The sequence below is a fragment of the Wasmannia auropunctata genome, unplaced genomic scaffold, assembly GCF_000956235.1.
Source record: "Wasmannia auropunctata unplaced genomic scaffold, wasmannia.A_1.0 LD335479.1, whole genome shotgun sequence".
NCBI classification, from domain to species: Eukaryota; Metazoa; Arthropoda; class Insecta; order Hymenoptera; family Formicidae; genus Wasmannia; species Wasmannia auropunctata.
This window is the reverse complement of record NW_012027411.1, coordinates 52438-75451: the sequence shown is the minus strand read 5'-3', so window position 1 is coordinate 75451 and position 23014 is coordinate 52438. Positions and strand designations below refer to the sequence as shown.

The window sequence follows — 23014 nt, the reverse complement described above, 5'->3', positions numbered from 1 at the left end:
TTCGCATTTGCAAAATATTAGCTATCTATAAAGTATATATTATGTATATTAAATATCTATTAGAAACCTATAAAAAAAAATGTCGCAACCGATGTGTCCACGATTGTACACAACTCCAATGGCGTTATTAAGATATTCTATTATTTATTAAAAAGCATTATTTATTGATAAAAACATCTTTTTTTCATTACTCAAATATAGAGTAAAATATTGTTGAACTTTTGAAATTATTCCATTTCATTTTAAGTGAAAAAAATTCTTAAAAATCACTGTTCTTTTTTTTAGTCTTGTAAAGTAGATTCCTTTAAATAAAAATCGTTGGTTAAACGAGAAATGAACGTACTTGTCCCGTTTTATCATCTCGTTCTGATCAACGTTTGCCTCATTTTGATCAACGGAGATGCTACCAATCTTGCATCGTCGCTCAACTCGCACGGTGCTCCCGGACGAAATCGCGGACCGAGCTGTGAACGGTTCGAGAGGCAACGCGGCATTCGGAAAGGACGTCGAGTAACATCTATAGGTGCTCTGTCCCGGATGTTCATTCGCGTGATCAGAGCTCGTTGTATCCTTCGCGACGGCAGACAAATCGATCGCCGAAGCGTTGGAGTCGCAACGATTTGCGTCGATCACGTCTCCATTATGACACTCTGCGAAAAAAAAGTGAAGTATCGTGATGGGAATTCAGTCAAAGAAGCTTGAAATTTTCAAAGTTAGAGGATGTTTCTGCATTAATTATAATAAATTAATTATAATAAAGCTACGCTATTAATTCCGGTTTCGCACAATATTATTGCCATTCCTCCATCCCTTTCTATTACTATCCATATCCGGTTCGGCTGGAAATTATTTATAAATTTTAATATCTCTCAAAATTTTTCTTGTTGAAACTTGAAAAGGATCTTTTTAAAAGATCGAGTTTCCTTGATCTTCTAATTTAGAAACAGCTATTTGACAGCGACCTTCCTGCTCGTAATCGCTCTCGGGCCCTCCTTCGCTGACGGATTCCGTGTAAATGGCCGGGTTGATGTAACGGATCTCGGGGCCAGAACTCGAGTTTTTCACTTGCGATGTCAGTGCCGCATCTCCGCCGAAATCGGTATGATCGACGAGACCAAATCTCTTTCGAGCGAATCCCGTCTTCCAGCTGTCAACGTCGCTATCATTGATCATCGTTGGGCGCCTTTGACGATAACTCATTGATGGCATTTATTATCGCTTGACGTGACACACAATCATAGCTATGACGCTTCGTTACGATTCAACTATGCGCGTAAATATTTCTTACGGAAACGTCGTTACTCGTTCGAGAAGCCATTCACGTACGACTCGTACGAGATTCATCCATGATGAATTCGATACTGCGATTCGATTTTTTGGAGAACAATGACGAATCCTTTAAAATATCGAATACGTTTATAACGTATGTATAACACACGTTAAAATGAGAAAGATATAATATAAAATTTCTCATTTATCAACAATTATTGATTTTAATACGCAATTTATCGGAAATCGTGATTTATTGGAGAAAGATAAAATAAATTTTTTATATATTTCGAAATTGCACTTATACAATACATATTAAACTTTGAGTACCATATATAAAATATATCTTAGGTGCTGTGCAATACTTTAGAAATTAATATTTAAAATTGTTTTATAAAAACAAATTTATGTGACCGTATTTTATATAAATCTCAAAGATTTTATTTCAGAAATACAAGATTAAAAATTCTAAAGTTTCGCCTTTTTTTTAAGCAAAAAAGATTTTCTCTTCGAACTCGGGTCAGTAAATAAAAAATAAAACATAAATGCGCAGCTTGTTCGTACTTTTCATTAAAACTTACATCTGAATTTTACATAATTGCTTTTGATGAAATTGGAAGGAATACGTACTTTATTATATGATAGTTAATTTAAAGCTATATTTGTATATGATATCAATATTTTGAAACAAATTGGACATAAAAAATTAATTAAATTTTTTAACCTTTTTCCGTTTAAGAGATTAAGAAGAAAATGATAATTTTATAGAATTTTTTACATATATATTATTTCTAAAATAAGGCTTTTGAGATCATATGACTTCTAAAATAATCTCGAAAATCAATTCTTATATTATTGGACAGTACTCTTAAGAAACTATTTTGTATAACAATATGGTATATTCTTTTACGTTTTCTGAAATGATGACTTTCGACTAACAATAAGAACATAAAAAATTATAGAGTGTAAGTTTTCAAAATGTCAAAATAGGAAAAGTCAAAATAGGAAAGATAGCAAATAACAAATGCTTTAAACTTAATTTGCAATTTTTTTTTTCCAAGACTAACATATCCTTCAGTCTTACAAATGTCCTATTTTTTCTTATTTTTGAATGACAACCGATAAATTGATTTTATTACTTTAATAAAGCTAGCACTAGACTAGGAGTTTTTCCAACAAGAGACATTCAAGTTGACAGTGTATCATTTTATCCTTATTTAACATTGACAAACAACAAGGATGAATGATTCACTGTGTTATATGCTGTGCCATCTGTCTCTTGCTGGAAAATGCAATATTCACAGTTCGTTCTATTTCAAGATCGTCTCAAGATGCTAATATAGTTCAATGACTGGTTTATGATATCTTAAGATTGTATTTAAGACGGTCTCTCGATTATGAAAATCGATCTATGCTATGAATCTATGAATGATTCATGATTCGCGATTTGTAATTCATTTAATGTAGTTCTATGGATAGCCTTAAGATTACATTCAGCTATGAAATGAAGTATTTTTAAATCGTACTTAAAACAATCTTAAATATAAGATCTGTGATATCGGATTATATACTAATATGAATTAATTTATTCATGGCGATTTCGACTCTTTGGTTTCATTAAAAAAAAAAAACGCTTCACTGGTACGAATAAACAATGAATGCAAACTCGACGAATCTGTTCATTAATATTCACGCATCTCAAATAAATAGCAAAATGCAAATTCTAAACTATTGAATCACTCATAGTCCGGTGCTAGTTTTAAATAATATGATAACATACGTGTAACAATAATAATTATAATATTGTAAAATAATATTGTACATTTTATACATATTTTCATCCTGCTTATAAGAGCTGCACTAACTATACCTTATAAACATTGTGTACATAATTAATTGTACCTTTGATAAATAAAAACTAACGATCGAATAATGATGAAACAATTTGATGAAATTTATACAAATGATCAATGATAACTTAATAAAAATGTTTGGACGAAAAAAAAAACAATATCTTGCTACTTTGTTTTTGTACAAGTTTTTTCTTTCAATTCCCAACAAGATTCCCAAAACTCTTTAAGCCTGTTGTCTCCATTGGAACAGAAGTGTCGAAAATCCTGTATAATTTTCTTCTGAAAAAATTCGTCACCCGCCGAAAGAGACAATGATTTCCACTTGCGGCTGACCATATGATTCCAAGACCACAAAAAGCCCATCTAGAATTAGTAACAATTGTAATTTTTATTAGATAAAAAAACTTTGTATACATTTTTTCAAAAAATATACTATTGAAAGAGTATAATAGTTGTGAAATATGCTAGAATATTTTTCCTTATTTTATTCATATTCTTCTTATATTTTATATCTTAGTGAGAATTCTCTATGATTAATCTTCGATTGTCACATCTTTTTTTTATCAAGTTTATCATTTAGTCAAATCAATTTTTAAAAGGCTGCCGTTTAAAAACTAACAGTTTAATTGGATCGCAAAAATTGTTAAACAGAGTTCGAACATTGTAGAATGTATTCTGATAGAATTTAAAATTAAAATGGCATTGTATTGAAACAAATTCTTAAAAGAAAGTAAGTTTTGAGAAAAATTATTTTTCAACGTAAAAAACTGGGGTCATTTTGTCAATGTATGTATGACAATGTTGTATGACAACCGAAGGCTAATTGCTAAGCTTGAATGATCGTCTAGGTATGTGATAAGATCACTTACTTTCCTATCTACGCTATGATCGTCCTTCTTTCCGCCAACATGTCTAGTAATGTACGCTTCGTGCGGACTAGACTGCTCCTGATGAACCGGATATCTTTTCTGCCCTGTATTTCGTCGCACGACATTGGTACCCGTTCGTGGACGCGGCCGAGTATTCGTGGTAGATGGCACTAATATGAATGCATTACCCGTGATGTGAACGTACTGACGGTCATTTTCGGTATTTTCGACTAAACATGGCATGAAGCCGAATCTCTGCAGAATTGCTTCTTGAAATAAAAATAGCCTTTGCACATAGGTATCTTCTCGGAATTCTGTAAATTTGTATTCATTGTCTTTATTAAATAGAATTTTTCAAATAGGTTTTTTTTTAACGAGAGTGATAATACAAATTTTTTTGAAAGACAAACCTTCAAAAAGATGTAGCTTATTTGCCATCAAGCATTCCGTATCGAGTGGTATGAAAATAGGCCCTCTGAGAGGATCGCTTTTTAAGGTATATGGTAGTGCCAATAAATCACTGGGAATCGGTATCATCTGTATCCCGCACATTTGAGCCTTGCGTTGCCAAACGAATATCTTACAGACGAATATTGATTATTATTAACAATTTTACATTGCATTCACTTCTTTTAATAAAAAAAAAAAAAGAAAGAAGGAAACAAGTACTTACCAGATCAGCCACTATACTGCCGGATGATGCCACCCATTGTACTACGAGTTCATAAGAATTATCTACTTTGTAAATAGACTGATATCTTAAATGACCCCATTCGATCCTGTCACTTTTACTATTGATGTCGATATCCAGATGAGTATGTTTATATAAATTATATGGCACTGAAAGAGAATAAATTATATTGTAGAATGGCTCGCTTTATATATATTTATACTTCATCGCGCGATGTGAATCTTCACAGATAATTATTTTGCAAATATTTTGTTATATTTATATACACAAATATATATTTAAATTCATTGTAAATTAAAGATTAACTTGTTTTTGTATTTTAAAATATTTGTAATGTTGTGATATGAAAGGGGGAAACACATGCATAAATCGCGTGCTGAATATTTTTAGTGTTACCTGTCCAATTTCTGTCATCTATCGATTCTGTCAAATCGATGTCATCTCTCAGAAAAGATGGAACGTTAGATTCGTCAATAGCGTCGCAATTAGGAATTGTGAAAGTTGACACTGTTGTCGAAGACGTTGGTTCACACCATCCTTTCGGCGGTCTCATCTCTACCTCCACCCACTCGTTCTCAAAACTTTGCAGATTTCCAAGCGGAGCGGAATAGTCTGCGGCTGTTATAAAGAAAAAAATGTGAATTAAATTGCGAATCAAAAATTCGATCGCATTATTTACCTTTTTGATTTTCTTTATCCTGCACGATATGATACAAATAAAATCCTAAGACAAATGGTTGTGAGAAGTCGCCGGATGCATGGCATATCAATTTGTCTTGAATCATTCCCTGCATAAAGATAAATTATTATTATATTCAATTTTATTCACAACAAAGCTTTAAATAAAACGTTTAAGCTTTAATTAATATCTTTTTTTGTTTAAGCGCAATGAAATATGCAAATATTTTCTAAAATAAAAGTTTTTGCTTTAAGTAGTATTCTACCTATTAAAGAAAATATAGTATATGTTAATAGAAAATAAATTTCCATTCCAATGTATCTATGTTACAATGTTTTCTAATTACTCAAAGATGTATAGAGATATGCAATGTATGCAATATATCACACGAGATACTATTAAAGATCGACAATATTATGAGAATTAACGTGATTGTTAAAATTTAAACAACAGCCCATAATATAAAATTGATTTTGTGATTTATTATTGGACTAATATTTTTAGACATGTATATATATTTACAACTTGCTAATATTTAATTTTATTTAAAGTAGCATTTTTGTAGTTACAATCTGTGTTTGATTACACGTGTTTAATTTCAAAAATGATAATTATAGAAAAAATTGTAATTTTGTGGCAATACAATGATATTATAGCTTTATATAAGTACGCATATTTATTTATAAAGCATTTGTATAATAAAAAAATCATAATTTTAATAATACATTATTCAAATATCTATGTGTAATAATGATAAATTTAATTTAATAGTCGATATTCTTCAATTACTTCCGGGTTTCTCGGATCACGAAAATTTACTCGAGGTTGACAGTTTAGTCTAGTTTAATAGTATCTCATTCGTGAATATATAAGTTGAAATAAAGTACAAGATAATATCAAATTTAAATTGTAAACAGATAACAAAATTCATCTAAATTTTCACCTTCATGATATTAATACCCTGTTCGACTCCCATGCCGCCTTCTATGTGATTATTTAACCATTGGATTGCATCGGCGCTAACAAATGTTTGACTGGGGAGCGATGGATGTTGTGTTAAGAAGCCGACACCAGTTTGAGGGTGTTTCATAGCCTCCAGAATTTCCACGTTCGTCGCATTACTTTTTATCTTGGTCAGTTCCTGATTTGCACTAAACAAGTGTAATCAAGTTTATAATTTTATATATACATATACACACATACATACATACATACATACATAATATAAATATAAATATATATATATATATATATATATTTATTTGATGTTAAAATAGCCAAAGCTTATTCAGGTTTATTATTTATTTTAAATGCGGAACAAGGTGAGAACTGTCTTTCCAAATAAAGTGAAATCAATAACTCTTCGTATCATAAATCTCATAAATTTTATAATTAAAGGCTTGTTCTAAACTAATAAGTCATTAAGTATTAATAATTGACGCAACTTAACACAAAATGTTTCATAATTAACATGTCAAATAAATTATTGTATTTTGTATATAAACATCGACATTTCTTAATTACACAAAGTAACTGCCAGCAAAAATATATGCATTTGAAGCTGTTCTACTGTTAAAGCGAGTTATTAAAAAATAAGTGATATCTTTTTACCTATCATCGTTAGTGTCGAAATGATCCTGCTGCTGTTGCTCGAGCGACAACGGGAGAACAGCTTCGCTGGCAGGCGACACACGTCCTCTGTCCATCACTTTGGAACCAGATCTGAATCACGCACGAAAATAGAAAATAATTGTTAAATAATTGTACCGGCGCGCAGAAAAAAGAATGCAAAATCTACGAAGCGATTTATATTTTAATGCTACGTCAAACAAGCAAAAAGGTTTTAGTTATGTCACCTTTGCCACCAAATTAGATAAAAAAAAATTAGACAAAAACTGTCCAGAAACAATCTTCCCCACACTTTTTTTTATTGCAAGGTGATGTTATTTCAATTAGATTCTTATATATTTTATTTTTTCAAAATTTTAAAAACGAGAGATATATGAAATGCCACCGTTCTACCAAGTATCTTTTTAGTCACAGACACAAGTTAAGTTTAAATTTTATATCCTTTATGGAAAATAAATGAAGAAAGAAAATTTTCTTATTGGCAGGCCGTCGTTTATTGTAATTTAATTTTTTTTTGGCAATAATTCTCAATGAACGTCGAATAAATTCCTGTTACATTCCTGCAATTACCTAAAGATCAAGTGTGCCATTTTTATTTGCGTTTAAGCTAATCGAAAGTAAGTTAAAGTTAGTTAAGTTCTCTCTAAATTTTTTGGAGTGACTTTCACTTTTTTGGAGTAAATTTTCATTCTTTTGGAGTGAATCTCATTCCAAATGAGTAAAAATACTGTCACTCAAATGGCCGAGTGGCAGTATTTTCACTCCAAAAAATTTAGAGAGTTAATTGATCACAATGATTTCTTTTAATTTTATTAAATTTATTAAATTATGATTTTATATATTTGCGTACATAGTATACGTGTGAGACTAAAAGAATATTCGGCAATATGAGTATGAGATTAGAGCCCGAGCGTTTACATATTATAAAGTAAATTTAATGTTCAACGTTGTATGCGAATAGCTTCGTATTTTTTAATCTGAATCGCGAAAGGAATAAGAGAGTGAGACCAACCTGTTTGGCACGTGGCGAGGAGTGTCGAGGCACGTGCGGGCAGTCGCAGCGGTATTCACTACATGCCTCTCCTGTACAGAGGAGCAACAACCCCCGTCACTCCCTCACTCACTACCAAAATGCTCTAAACGGTCACACAGAGCATACATACACACATACACGCATTGCCGTTAAACCTAAGCTTATGCATCTTGTTTGTCTTCGGCACGTCGTGTATGTATGCTCTCTGAGCCGAGCATCAGTCGGAACAGAAAAAAGATGAAAGAAGCTGAAAAGTACAAAAACTATGTGGGGTGGGAGGGGGGGTGTCCCTTTACACTCTCTCGCTTTTTTCCTAATGCGTCGCACCTGCTCCACATTGAGTAGCATCGTTAGGATATTAATCAAGGTGTCGCGGCGGTTGTTACCAAAGCCCATGAACAAAAATGCGAAACAAGGATAATTTGTTGTAAAACTCAAGTATACTTAATATAAAAACCACGCAAAATAAGAAAAAAAGACATGCACGATAACAACAATGGGGCTGTAAAACGTTGTATGCAATGTTTGTATCAGATGTACCAGTGCATCCTTTTTTTTAGTTGTGCTTCTGATCTTAGTAAGAGTATGGAGCAATCACCAAAAGCGTTAAACTGAAAAGAAATTGCTTTAATATACACATTATAAACCAATATCCAAATTCTAATAAAGCGTCAAAGAATAGTTTATTAATTATATTATGTTATATTTATGCTACATATCATCATTTCGCATTTCAGTATCAAACATTGCTTTTCACCTTTATTTAAGTCTGCATATTAATTACTCTCTCATATTGAAGATTCGTCTAAAATGCACAGTGAAAATATGTAGCATTGATAAAATAATGTGTGTTTCTCGCAAAATCAATAAGCCAATTAAATACAACGTGATGCAAAAGTATCTCACTTTCAAAGATTGAATATTTGCCGTATATAATAAAACCAAGCAAAAATGAAAACCATCGACACACCAATTTGGAATAGTCCACTGAAAAAAACTGAACAAAAGAGGAGTCCGCAAAACTACGCAAAGGTAAAGATTGGCGCAAAGCAACAATGTTGAAATCATCAAGGTAGACGTATTTCAAACCTTGGTCTCGGCTTCTCTGGCAGACGGTTGCTCCCGAGTCGCTCCCTGAAAGGAGAGCTGCCGACTAGATTGGTCTGGAAAGTATGATGACATGTATGGGTATAACTGTGAATGGTAATGATTCAAGCGCTGATGATATTGTGAAGATGTATATGTAACTAGAATATTCAACATTAAAAAGTGTCGCTCTCGTTCAAGACGTTAGATCATATATGTATATATACGTATACATACACATACATATACACACGCATATACATATATATATATATATATATATATATATATATATATACATATATAACGAGAGAAAAAAGTGTAAATCAAATACATCGTAACATCTGACGCATAACGGATAAGCTCGCTAAAAATCATAAATGCACATTTAATGCAAACTATATAAAGCACGATCACAGTTATCGTGAGATTATATTGTATTGTGTAAGCTGGCCTGATCATTCCAGGTAACACGTATCAAAGAAGCAATTTTTTTTAAAGAAATTCAGATACTTCTAGCCTTAAAAAGAAATGGGGTAAAATTGCACCAGCTGGAATCACATTCCGCATTCACGTAAAAAGAGATTTTACAAGTTACGACAAAATGTCAATGCTTTAATGTTTTGTGGCAGCCTATGAGCGTCTATTTTATACGCCCTTCGAATGACTTCTCGAAATCTCCTCTTTTTACTGTTCTGCAAAATTATCTTTCCTGCTGCAACTTTACTTCATCCGTAGTACTCTTATATCGAGAATAATATATTGTGTAAATACGACAATCCATAGAGAATCCAAAGAAATTTTCTCTTATTGTATCTCGCTCGCAATTAACTAGTCGGAAGCTCGTATATGAACGAGAATTCCAACAACTGGATTCAGTGTATCGAGGCTACAGGAGGGGAGGATATACCTGGTTAGTGAGGAATATCAGGCTCGTGCTGTGCCTGCGTCTGGTCAAATGAGAGGCAGGATCTCTTGGAGGGACACCACCTAGAGCTGTGGGGCTCTGAAACATATCATGCTGAAAACCCCTCCCCATACAAACATTCCAGCTACAAGTCTCTACTTACTCGGCATATCTATACGTATGTAATAATATCAAATTTGTAAAATCTATTCTTGTAAGTAGAGACTTTATAATAAATTGTTACTTTACAATCTTGATCTGCTAACAACGCGTACGTCTCGCAAATACTTTGATATGCATTTCGGAACGATCGTATATGTAGTATAGGTATAGGAGTATTATATATCGTTAAGTAGTAAATTAATACTGCTGAATGTTGCTATTGTACATGTTATAGGCCGACGTTAACGCAAAGTGTAAAAAAAAAGCTTTATAAAAAGCCGTGCATTCTTTTAGTTTTCTAAGTAATTGTATAGTCCTAGTGTCTTGTTTAATTCTTTCCAGCATGTTGTACAGCAATGTTTTATCTACAGACTATTGATAAAATTAAGTTTTGTCAAAAACCAATTATGTTTCGCTAATAAGATTATATTTTTTATGCTACAATAAATATGCTTACGGAAACTGCGTAATTCAAAAGTTAATAAGGTATAAATAATTGACAAAAGCATTAAAATAAATCTGCGCAAATCAATCAAATATGAGCATGCAACATTCAAATATAGTATAGAGGAGATATTTTAATTTTGATGTATTATTTTTTTTGTATATACATATATGCAAGAAAAAAACATTGCCTTCAAGAATTCTTTATACTGCCTGTTGTATGTAACACTTATTTATATCTTTTTTTTGTTTGTTTTTGTAAATATCGGAATAAAAAAAAAAGAATAGAACATATCTCCTCAAACAGCATAATTTACAACAAAACTATCAAGCAATTTGAAATAAATATTACATAGGATGGAATAACTGCAATTAAAATATTTATAAATAATAATGGGATGTCCCAAAAAGATTTACATCAGCAGCATATGTTCAAATCTTATACAACAATAAAGATTTGATTGAAAATTAATGATCAAACAAATTAAGATGGAAATTTTTGTTAAAGACAATGGAAAGTGTCTTTTCAGTATAAAGTTTTGTTATTATAATGCAATTACTTTTTGGAACGTCTTCTAATATTTGTCAAATTATTATACATTTAAAACTTCTAACAAATAATTAATTTGGGATTCATTAATTTATTTCTGTACAATAGAAAATTAGAAAAGGAAAAATTACCCAATTTTTGTTGGGATTTGGTCGTCGTATTTTGTTCAGCCATCCCTCGATGAAGCGCAGGAAGCCGTCCATCAACGATGCCTGTTCAGCATTACTAAGCGGAGTGTATATGTCGCATCTTGGAGAACCTTCTAAAATTTTGCGGGTCGCAGGATTATTATATGGTAATAAAAATACTCGAAACCTCCAATATTTGAGGGCCTGAAAGAAAACATATTTAAGATCCTGAAATAAAACGAAACGTCGAAGTTAGTATTTTTGTAATAAATAGGAAATCAGGGCTCTTATTCTCGAAAAAACTCGTACACGAAAATAGGAAAATTTATAGTATACGTAACGTATGCTATAGTATTTTCGTATATTTTCGTATGCGAAATTTTACGAGAATAAGGCCCAGACTTTTTGGTAGTCCACTCACTTCCACTAAAGCAAAATCAGTGTGACCTCGTGTGCAAATGTAATGGTCCAGATAATTCCAGTTATAGTTCTCGAGTTTCTCTGTGGTAAAAGACACCCGTGAGACTTCGTATGTGTCGTGATGTGGTGCGTGAAATCGATACTGATAGTGAATATTGAACGGCGGATAAGGGTGCCTGAAAACACAATTATTATTAATATTTGTTGCTTGAATTCGTATGTTTGTGTTGCATCGGAAAAAATTTTAATTTTAATAAAATTTACTTAAGCATGTTTTATTATGTATCAAGAAGTTTTATATATTCTATTTGTTAGTAATATTATTAGTCCATTAAAATTTTTGAAAGAGTTTAAAAAAGCTTTATTTAAACAAATAAAATATTTAAGAAAATAAACTACATAAATATTATAATTTAATTGAATCATAAAGTGATACGAAATAATAATAAAAATTTTGGCGAAATTGATCTTTGTCACAATTAAGTGACTAAAAGTGCATAAAGAAAATTATTAAATTTTAACGGAACCAGTTAATGCGTAAACAAGGTGGGTACTTAAATTTTGTAAAAGAATTCCCTGAAAATTTCCGAATTTTCCAGGAATCTTATTCAAAATTCCAGGTAAGATTAGAGAATTTCTCAATACAGCTTTAAAATAAATTAAACACTAAGAGTTCTAATAACGTATAGATCTTGATGCGTGAAACAATTTAATCTTCTCATATGTACAATAGTTACATTTCCATACAAAAATTTTTCAAACCTACGTAACGATATGTAATAACTTCACATATGTAATTATATATGTGAAGATTAAATTGTTTCACGCGCCAAGTTCTGTGTTATTAGACTCTTAATGCCTGATTTATTATTTCCGGATTATCGTTTTTTAGATTAAAGAGTCTTCATATAGTATATGTCAATTTTAAAATAAATTAACTTTCATTATCAGAGGCCTTCGGTATGGGGCCACGTTTACTTTCTAAATAAAATTAAATTTTAAAAATTCAAAAAATTTCCCTGAGTATCAGTAAAATCCCATGAGAATTCATAATTTTCAAGGGCAAAAATGAACTTCCCTGAGAATTCCAGGTTTTCCCGGTTTTTCCTGACAGTACCCATGCCCTGGTAAAAGATTCCAATATCAAATTATCAATTATATAATATAATTTACCGTGGACGGTATCTCGTAACTGTTATAGAATTATCGAATAGTGATATTTTATGAAAAGTTCTTCCAATGCTGAGCAGATATTCCTCTATAGGCTCGGATTCGGTCTGTCTGCCACGCATTACCGTACTAATCGCGGGAACAGTATTGCTGCCAGTGGTGTTGCTTTGATTCTTATTACGTGATGGTAAGATAATTAGCTGGAAACCCTTAATATAATACGATATTCATAATTATTCCAAAACACGCAGATATAATTATATAAAAGTGCATAAAACTATAAATGCTTTATTTATACTTGAGCCAAACGTTGCGAGACCAGCTCTTTAAACACCTCCACAGTTGTGAGCGGTTTCTTGTATATCGCTCGCTGTTGAGCAAAATCAGCATTAACATCGTCCGGAAGAAGATTGTAATCCGACACGACATAATCGTTTTGTAAGCTCCGCTTGTCTGGGAAGTAATCAGTAGTGATAGGCAGGCACGCGGGAATTGTTAAAGATTTCCAGTCGACTCCTGTTTCGAATAAGATTTTAAAGTAGTTGAAGCGATTAAAAAGAAAAATTATGTTCTATGTATATACAGGATGTTCACAAAAAAACCATTCAGCATTTATATAATAGATGGTACACACCATACTGAGTAAAAAAGCCTGAACATAAAGTTGAAAGCCGTTTCTGAAATGTAAACATTTTTGTATATTAGCATTTTGTAGGTGTAAAAACGTCGCGCAACAGAAATATTTTCATTAGCACGATCATACAAAAAAATGCATATCTACCATTTCTTAAGAGTAATATGCCAATATTTTTAGATACCTTATAAATACCTTATAAATGCGCAATACCTTATAAATGTATAATCACATTTAAATATTATTTGGTGATTATACATTTACAAGGTATCGTGCTAAAAATATTGGCGTATTACTCTCAAGAAATGGCAGATATTCATTTTTTTTTGTATGGTCGTGCTAATGAAAATATTTCTATTGCGCGATGTTTTTACGTCTAACATACAAAATGTTAACATTTTCAAAATTGTCAGAAACGGTTGAGCTTTCGACCTATGTTCACTAAGGCTTTTTTATTCAGTATGGTGTATACTATCTACCATATAGATGCTAAATGATTTTTTGTGAACACCTTATATGTACAGGATGTGTCATTTATCTTGACCCATCCAAATATTTCGAAAAATACGCAAGATTCGATTCCTTCCACTTTTTAAATAGAATGGTATGTTTTTTTTTAAATAATATGATTCCTTTAATTATTCTGCATATAAAAGTATTAAGGTAATGAAAGGTCATTGAAAAATCAATATTTTATGAGATATTTATGTAATACTTTATCATGCTATATTTCGACATAAAATATGAAAATCTCGTAAATTATTAATTTCTTAATAATAATAATTAATACTTTTTACACAGAATAATAAGACAAATCGAATGGTGTAAGAAAACACAGTTGCAAAAAAGCTGTAATTTTTACAAATTTTTTTTTGTAAAACAACTGTTTTCTTTATACCAGTCAATTCATTTTATTATTCTGTGCATAAAAGTAAAAGTACAATTATCAAGAAATCAATACTTTATGTCTTTTACGAGAAATATTTCATATTTCATATCGAAATATGGCATAATAAAATATTAAGTATTAAATTGATTTTATCATTATTTGTCTCTCTTCATATCCTACAACTTTTGTCTGAAAAATTTTTTATATTTTGCGTATTTTTTGAGATAGTTGGATGTGTCAAGATAAATGACACACTCTGTGTGTGTGTGTGTGTGTGTATATATATATAAGTATATATATATATATATGCAAGAAGAAACAGATAAATTGTGTAATTTTATAATCGTTATTTTCTCCTAATTTGAAAGTTTTCTAGCTTCTAGTTTCATTTGATATCTATTTCTTCCTTATGTAATAATACAGAGTAGATGCTCGATGAGATGTGTTACTTGTTTCAAATAAGTACAAGTTATTGAAATCGAATCATTGAATGATTATCATTTATAATTTTATATTTTGATCTCAAGTGTGTAATAATTGTCTTTGTAGAAAAATGCATCAACTTTAATTGTTGAGAATTGCCAGATTATCGAGAATCTACTGTGTTGCCGATCTCCCTTTACCAGTGCAAATAATATTTAGTCTGTCTTCTGACAGAACTACCGATATATAATCTTCATGATACAGAATGTTCTACATGTATGTATATTAATAATAGCACAACATTCTTCAATTTTTAGAAAAAAAATTATATTTTATAGTTTGTACATTGTACATGAATTTCTAGAAATTCTTTGAAACATTCTGTATATTTAATTCAATCTTTATCATATCGAATACGTTACCTAGTTTAAATACGTTAACAAGTTTGATTACATCAAGTACACATTACTGTACACATTTCATATTATGTTATAATTTATATATGATAAAGATTAAAAGGTCTTCTCTCTCTAAATGCATGCTGTCTGACAATTATTAGTCATAATGTGCTTAATAACAAATATTTTATAGTGATATGTCAATTTTGATTATTAAATTACGTGTGTAACACAATAGGCAACTAATAAATCTAAAATAGATACACTTATCTCTTTTATACTTCAGTGCAATAAAGTTACTCGATTAGATCTACAGAAAAGAGAGAATATAATGTAATAAGCATCTCTAAACAACTACATATCGTAGATATAGGCCTAAATATACATATATAAATGTGAAAAATCGAGGCTAATATGGTAGCACATTTTATCAGTTGAGAGGAGACATATGAAATATATAGTATAAAAAATATCAATGAGATGCGAAACAAATGTAAGCTTTACGTGAAGCAACATGTATTTAACTTACGAAAAAACAGCAAAAGAGCAGTTTTTGAAATGCTCGGCAAAGAACAAGCAGCGACCTATGCAGTAGATGAAAGTTGCTTATAGCAAAGACTTATAAGCTGAAAATTAAGCTTCAGTGCAAAGGGTTGAAAATTATCAAGAGAGAATATGTGTTTTGTATAATTAAAATAAAAAAAAAAAGAAAATCCAGAATTTAATTTTAAAATTCTGGAAGTTCTGCTGTACATGCGTCAGACACGTAGAACAATTATGGCGGAGAAATGGTGAAGAATTGTGAAGACCTATTTAATAGTGGCGCTTCTACTTCGAGCTAACGTTCCTAATATAGATAAATAAATGTATACCATAACCGGATCACAATCCCTAATAGTGTATGGCGCTAACCTATGATTGCTGTAAAACAGCATAAGTGACATCATAGTTGTACATCACACACGTAATGCGTCCAGCGTTGCATCCCAATTAGACGTACCATAGCATGGAAATAAACAACATTATTCGTACCGATGATTGATGGGCTTGTAAAAATAAATATTGGATATTTTCAAGAATGAAAATATTTCTTTATTTGCAAAATCTTTTTGCAGATGTATGAAATATATATTATCTGTATGTAATCTCATTCGATAAGGAGATGCAATTCTATGAGAACAGAGTGTAATTGTAAGATTAAGCAAAGCTATTAAAAGAAAAAAACTACTTTCTTTACTCATATAAAATAAATGCAAAATTATAAAAATAAGTGAAAAAGAAAATATGTTAAAAAGTATAAAGATTTAACGTATCATAAAAATATATTTTATATTACACAAAAAAAAAAACACATTTCTGTATATCAAGTTTTATGAGTACAATAAATGATGTCATCTATATTGGGGTAATATTTAAGATGTTTAAGATGTTCCCAAGTATTTTCATTCTTTCATAAATGTTATAAATTGAGTAATAATTTAATATTTTTTTGATCCTGATATTAAACATGTAATTGCAGTAAATTTAATTTTTCATTATCATTGCATTATCTATAAACAGGAGCAAATCTGTAGTAATTTCCAATGAACCATGTGTCCAAATCATTGTCTCTATCTTGGCTGGCTATATCTTGTTTAAAGCTAATGTGCGGTATACATTTATAAATAAATATGAAAGTTATAATATAAAATACAAAAACAAAGGAAATTAATTTTGATTATTTAATATATACTATAATTTGAAGAGCCAAAACCACAGGACTACTCCTGCTTATTATATATCGATCATATTATATAAATATCAAAAATTCTGAGTAAAATATGTAATGTATGTGATAAAAGCACAATACACGCAAGAAGCGTTACATAACTTATGGATATTGGGTATCGGAATTATATGCGTATTATGTGTAATGCAAATTGAATAACAACTTGTTATTCAATTGAACATTTTTAAATCTTATTATTCAGGATTATTCAGGAATTCTCTCTTTAGACTGTAAAAGCTTATTGATAATCATATAAGTCGATAACTTTGTTGCATTTTTAAAGCCTATAATGCATTGTAGAAGAATATTAAACTTTATATATCTATATGTTTTTCAAATAATTCAAACTACTTTTCATTATATTAATCGTCCTAACAATCTAATTATAGAAAGAAAATAATATTAAATATTTGGACGTAATAATATCTCTAATATTTCTATCATTTCCTGCAAAATGTATAGACATAAATTCAGAGAATTAGCAGAAATACTAAAGCAAACCTGTTGTTAGAGCAGGTGTCCATTCCTGTTCACCAGTGGCACCCCATAAGAGAGTAAGACTCTTATTTGTCACTACTGAAGGATTCGCAGCTTTATCTCCATTAGCAATTGTGAGAGGATTAGATCGTGGCAATTTTCCTTTCGTATCTGTAAGAACATGAAATTTATTGTTTATTTCGCAGATTTAATGCATCTTAAGAATATCCTAATTTAATAATACTAAATACTAACAATCTTGAAATCCTGTTTGAGACCCTGATCTTGAAATCTGATTTGAATTGTTCGCTCCAATTTCCATTGGGAATCCGCTTATGGTCGATGACGTAGCAGGCATATTTGGATCATTTTGTGGCTCCAAACATGTCTGCATTGGAACAGCTTGATAGTGATGTTGTTGTATTAGAACTCCTGTAGGTCCTACATTGAAGATTAATATAACTTTAATAGATTTTACATACACATATAAATATGTCATCTGCAGTTTAATATATTAATATGTAATTAATATGTAAAATAATATATATGTATTTATTATAAAATAACAGTTATTTAAATTCAACAACTTTTCAATTGTTATTCTGTATATATATATATATATATAAAAATAGAACAAAAGGATAAATATTATATTATAAAAGAAACTCGTTATTACATATATTTCATGTTCATGTCCATTTAATGGATGCATATTCATATAAAAAAAAAATAACACATTCAGTTTCAACAATTTCCTTCTGTATATGAATGACATTCAGCAATTTACAATTATACATACATAGAACAAATACAGAGTCAATTATATTTACCAATTACAAATTATTGTATTACCAATGTAAGAATTATGTTATCCATATAAAACAAGTATGATAATTACCTTTCGGAAATATGTGAGTCCAACGTCGTCTGTTGCTGGTAAGTTTAATGGTAACATGTGATGGATCGAAAGGGTTGATTAATGCCCTACCAGGCCTAAGGATATTCGTTGGCTGAGAAATTGAGTTTGTCGGACTACCTGCGCTACCAACAACAGGTCTAAAAGGCGGAGATATCTCAGAATCGGTTAAATCGTTTTTGACCGGCGTTCTGGATACACCTGAAGTTATACCAATTATTTAATAAATCTTAATGATGTAGAAAGGCTGCGTTCTGATATTCACTGCAAGTACTAAAAAACTATAATATACGTTAAGTGCACTATCGATTTTCAGTACTGGCAGTGAATATCTGAAACGCAGCCAAATTATTGCCGAACATGCACACACTTACCAGCCCTAGCCTCATTAGATTCAGTGTTATCGTCATCTGTTTTGTGTGGTATCGTTATCGCTGCACTCCGTAATGCAAGAATTGGCGGTGAATGTGTTTCAGGTGGTGGATGATGTATATCGGGATCCGACATTTTACGTTTCAAGAGTTTTAACAAATGACCATTGTTATGAGTTTCAAGGCACACCACGCTCGTCTTTTTTCTTCTTGTATTTATCCTTTGTACACTGAAATTGGAAGAAACGTCAATAAAATATATGTACTAATTTAACAAAATGACAAAAGATAATTGAATTAATTTTATACACATAAAAAATAAATACACACACGCAGAATTTTACTGTAATTCATATTTCTGTTACAAATATCTTCAAAAAGAAAAAGAACAAAAAAAATTGTTGATTGAATTTATTTATTTTATACATATAAAAAATAAACACACACATGCAGAATTTTACTGTAATTCATATTTCTGTTATAAATATCTTCAAAAAGAGAAAGAACGAAAAAAATGTTGTCGTGTTGAAAACAATATTTACAGACGTGTTATCAAATACATAAACACGTGATGCTAAATATTTATTATATTTACCTTGAAGTATGAACTGTGGGTAATTGAAACACTTGTGCATCATAAGCATCATAATCGAATAACGTATTATGCAGACATTCTCTTGGATCTTCTTGCAGAAGTCTGGTTTTACAATGTAATTTGCCATTATCCATTATATGTTTTGACATCTTTTGTGGCAGCTTTATTCGTGGTATAAACGTGGAATAAGGAATCTTCTTATTTGTAGAATAGAAACTGAGATTTATCCAGTGAGGCATGCTATAGTCATCTGGTGCATTTATGGAGGAATCTTTGTTATGAAACTAAAATCAAATATTACACATATTATTTATGTAAATAACATACATACATACATACATATATATATATATATATATATATATTTATATTATATATCTGTACTAATAGTACCTTTAGTAACGGAACTGCGTGAAGCGGTTGCTCTCCAACACACACTAAGTCACTTCCTACACCATTATCAATGATTCTCTGTTTTGTAACATTTGTCAGCTCCCTGTCAACTTCAAAGACTCCAACTCCAGGTGTAATGACTACAGATAATTGACCAGTCCTGTCAAAACTGCGATCCAAGTAATGTTTTTCGAAAACTATAAAAATACCGTAGACAAATACAGACGCAAAATGTCACGGATAAAGTAAGAAGCAAAGTAGAGAAATTACAATATATGTTTTGGTTACTCTTTACTTACCATTCAGAGACATGTTTAACACTTCCAGAAAATTGCCCTGTGCAGCAGTGGAATTTACTGCCTTAGGCATATTAATACCCGGCTTTTGGTGATATTCCAAAACGATTTTTTGATAATCGGTAAACAGTTTACGTAGTTGTACCAGGATATTACTCCAATCCTCAAATCGTTCATTTTGCACCGCAACTCTGTAAAAATCTTCATAAAATCTCCCTCTATAATCGTGTTGCAAACACTCTCGCATATGATTCGGAAATTCCTCCAAACTGGTCGCATTATAGAACGTTCTTGAGAACAGTACTATGGTAACTTCGTGATTGCTTCCGTTCTTCTTCCACTTTTGAAATAAATCCGCTAAGAATCCGTTAACCGCTTTCTCAAAGTAAAGATCTCCATGTATATCAAAGTCCCACATTTCAGAGCTCATTTGAATAAACAGGTACACCATACTCGTAGAAGATCGAAACACCACCTAAAGATCAGATTTCTTTTTATAAAAGAAAAAGATAAAGGCGCGATATTAATAAGATATTATAACTGTTCACAAACCTTAGTATCGTCAGTTATAACGCCGCAAGCAACACGATCGCCCTGTGACCACATTTCGTACACTTGACAACGTATACTACCACCACAAAACTCTATTTTCTTATTGATATACACGCAAGTGTTTACCTAAAAAAAAAAACAGGCTTATTTATATTTTTCAAAGACACACAAGAGACGATCAATTACAAATGTAAATGTAAAGCAGGGAATGGAAAGTTACTTTTTAAAAGTAAGTAGTTATTGCTTACTCGTTACCGAGTAAAAAAAGTAACTAGTTACCGTTATTAGTTACTGATTTTGAAAAATAACTCGTTAATGTTACCATTACTTTTCTGTTACTTTTTTAATGCTGAAAGACAAGATCAGTCTAAATAATTTAAGATACAAATTTTGTGTTTTAATATTAATGAAAGCAATACAACAATGGCACAAAATATATAAAAATACAACTAGAAAAAGCAAAGCCTTCTCGATATGAGCTAGAGCTTCCAGCTTCATGTTTAATACTTTAAAGTGAATTTATATATTATGCATATCCAATTCTACAAACAACGCGCCAATTAAATTTTTGACTTTGAAACACAATTTAGCTGATATTTTTCACAATAAATTGTTCAAAGTATTTTAAGATGCTTATAACATTAATATTTTATTGAATATTACTTGTCGATTTAATTTGTGATATTGATTGACTTATGACATTCTTAAGATATCATAAACCAAACACAGAACCATATTAATATTTCAAGATTATTTAAAAGTCTTAAAATAAGCATAAACTATGTGAATACCAGCTAAAGATTGAAGGCTGAATATACTTATGAAAAATTTTGTCATAAATACAATAAGTAACTGTATAATTTGTTACCGTTGCCAAAAAAATGTAACTACATTACCATTACAGTTATAAAAAAAAAATAAAATAATGCCGTTACCAATCCGTTAGCAAAAAAAAGTAACTGTAACAGTAACGGCGTTACAAGTAACGAGTTACTTCCAATCCCCGATGTAAAGCGATAAAGGAATACAATACCAAGCTGTTTTTCAAACGCCACATCTCACTGCGCCCCATGTACTGATCTTTAAAAGTCAATTCTATAGAATCTAGAGCCACATCGTCCGGATTTACTATATTCATATACACGTCGGCAAACGTTCGCAGTTGAAACATCGACGCTACGTTATTCTCCACGCTGATGGTCTCGCGGCCCTGGAGGTCCTCCTTGAAAGAGGTGACTTGCAACAGCAAGCGACTGAACTCATCTTCAGGATGGTAAATCTCGACAACATCGCCGGTTTTTATGCCGGGATAATCCTTCGGGTTGATGATCAGGTCTTCCCCACTGAAATTCTTCTGATGCACTATCAGCTTGAAAAGCTTCATACTTTATCCGGCATTCTGATCTGTGGCATAGAAGTTTTAAGTAGCGTTGATATACAATAAAAAATACAAATGTATAATATTACGTATAATATTATGTATAATTAACGGAGAAATTTGTGAGTTCAACTTCGCGAAGACAATTTTCGATTATTTACGTTCCCTTCTGCTTAAAATTTACATACGTTTATATCACTATAGCGATGGTTCTATTCAGCAATTGATCGCGCTAGATCGTGCCGAAGCCCGAGACGGCCGAAGTTCTTCGAGGATATGTTTTGGTTATATTATCCCATCGGTGGATTTGCGCCTTCACCTCTCCATGAGGTTATGTATGCCTCTCCGATATATCCAATATCTTGTTAAATTAATTCTTTTCCCTTGCTCCGTATCAGATTATCTTCCCAGTCTTCTTAATCACATATGGTTAGGTGTTATCTGGATTTTTTTCAATGTTGTTCCTGATTAACCGGAATATGCTAACCTTCCGTCCAAATTGCGAGATTCCTTGTGAAATTGCAGGGCCGAATCGAATCGGAACCATTCGGAGTCATTCGGACTATTTGGAGCAAGCCGAGCGTTTTAAAATCACGATCAACATCTCTGTGAAACTTCAAGCGAGATTGACATTAATAAAAAGAGATTGAAGATAAAAAGAAAAAATTTTTATAACGAAATCCGATTGATATAATTATCGACGAGATACTATTATTATACAGTTAATTATTATTTATTGTACAGAGAGAAACCTGAGAGAGGACATGACGGTCTTTTGCATGTTACCTCAAAATGCCCTCGTGTACTAACGCCCCCTGAAGAAGTGCACGTAAACTACATAGCAACATTCACTTTTCTGCACCGCGGGTATACAATTTGTGCGTGTCCGTGTTACATCCACCTTTCGAGACCACTAGCATCCAGGGCAGGTTGTGCATCTACGCGTAAAATATAATACTCTACGTTTACGTAGACATCGTAAACTATTGTAAAAGTGTCATCTATGTAGACAGTCAGTAGACTATATATATTTA

General features: G+C 31.3%; 2 protein-coding genes across 13 annotated transcripts in view; both read right to left on the bottom strand.

The window, feature by feature from the left end:
- Nucleotides 1-1359, bottom strand: part of LOC105456916 (histone-lysine N-methyltransferase, H3 lysine-79 specific-like) — a 4195-nt gene extending 2836 nt beyond the window's left edge. Inside the window, exons 1-2 of the mRNA XM_011701296.1 lie at nt 963-1359; nt 344-650 (exon numbers count right to left, since the gene is read on the bottom strand). Coding sequence (XP_011699598.1) covers nt 344-650; nt 963-1209 — 554 coding nt within the window. The 5' untranslated portion in view covers nt 1210-1359. The remainder of the gene's footprint in view (nt 1-343; nt 651-962) is intronic.
- A 938-nt stretch (nt 1360-2297) lies between these two features.
- LOC105456914 (DEP domain-containing protein 5) lies at nt 2298-22701 on the bottom strand. 12 transcript variants are annotated; one of them, XM_011701284.1, is made up of 26 exons: nt 22468-22701; nt 22169-22392; nt 21636-22006; nt 20603-20728; nt 20054-20525; nt 19755-19951; nt 19362-19645; nt 18770-18996; nt 18378-18596; nt 17735-17920; nt 17504-17650; nt 16147-16155; nt 13189-13406; nt 12894-13099; nt 11722-11896; nt 11304-11528; nt 10020-10130; nt 9113-9186; nt 6973-7083; nt 6305-6512; nt 5362-5470; nt 5079-5300; nt 4665-4831; nt 4402-4570; nt 3992-4305; nt 2298-3485 (listed from the first exon to the last, which is right to left on the bottom strand). In XM_011701284.1, the coding sequence occupies exons 3-26, from the start codon at nt 21984-21986 to the stop codon at nt 3288-3290; spliced, it is 4725 nt and encodes a 1574-aa protein (XP_011699586.1). In that variant the 5' UTR covers nt 21987-22006; nt 22169-22392; nt 22468-22701; the 3' UTR covers nt 2298-3287. The 12 variants fall into 12 exon arrangements, with proteins under 12 accessions (XP_011699586.1, XP_011699585.1, XP_011699587.1 ...); XM_011701283.1 differs by having other exon boundaries at nt 22169-22701; XM_011701285.1 differs by lacking the exon at nt 9113-9186 and adding an exon at nt 8003-8073 and having other exon boundaries at nt 22169-22701.
- Between the last annotated feature and the right edge of the window lie 313 nt (nt 22702-23014).

Coding starts and splice junctions, on each gene's coding strand:
- LOC105456914 (XM_011701283.1), bottom strand. CDS start 21,986: ATGAAGCTTTTCAAGCTGATAGTGCATCAGAAGAATTTCAGTGGGGAA. Junction 5,471..6,304: donor AGGGTATTAATATCATGAAG/GTGAAAATTTAG, acceptor ATCTTTATGCAG/GGAATGATTCAAGACAAATT. Junction 4,832..5,078: donor AGATGACAGAAATTGGACAG/GTAACACTAAAA, acceptor ATTCTCTTTCAG/TGCCATATAATTTATATAAA.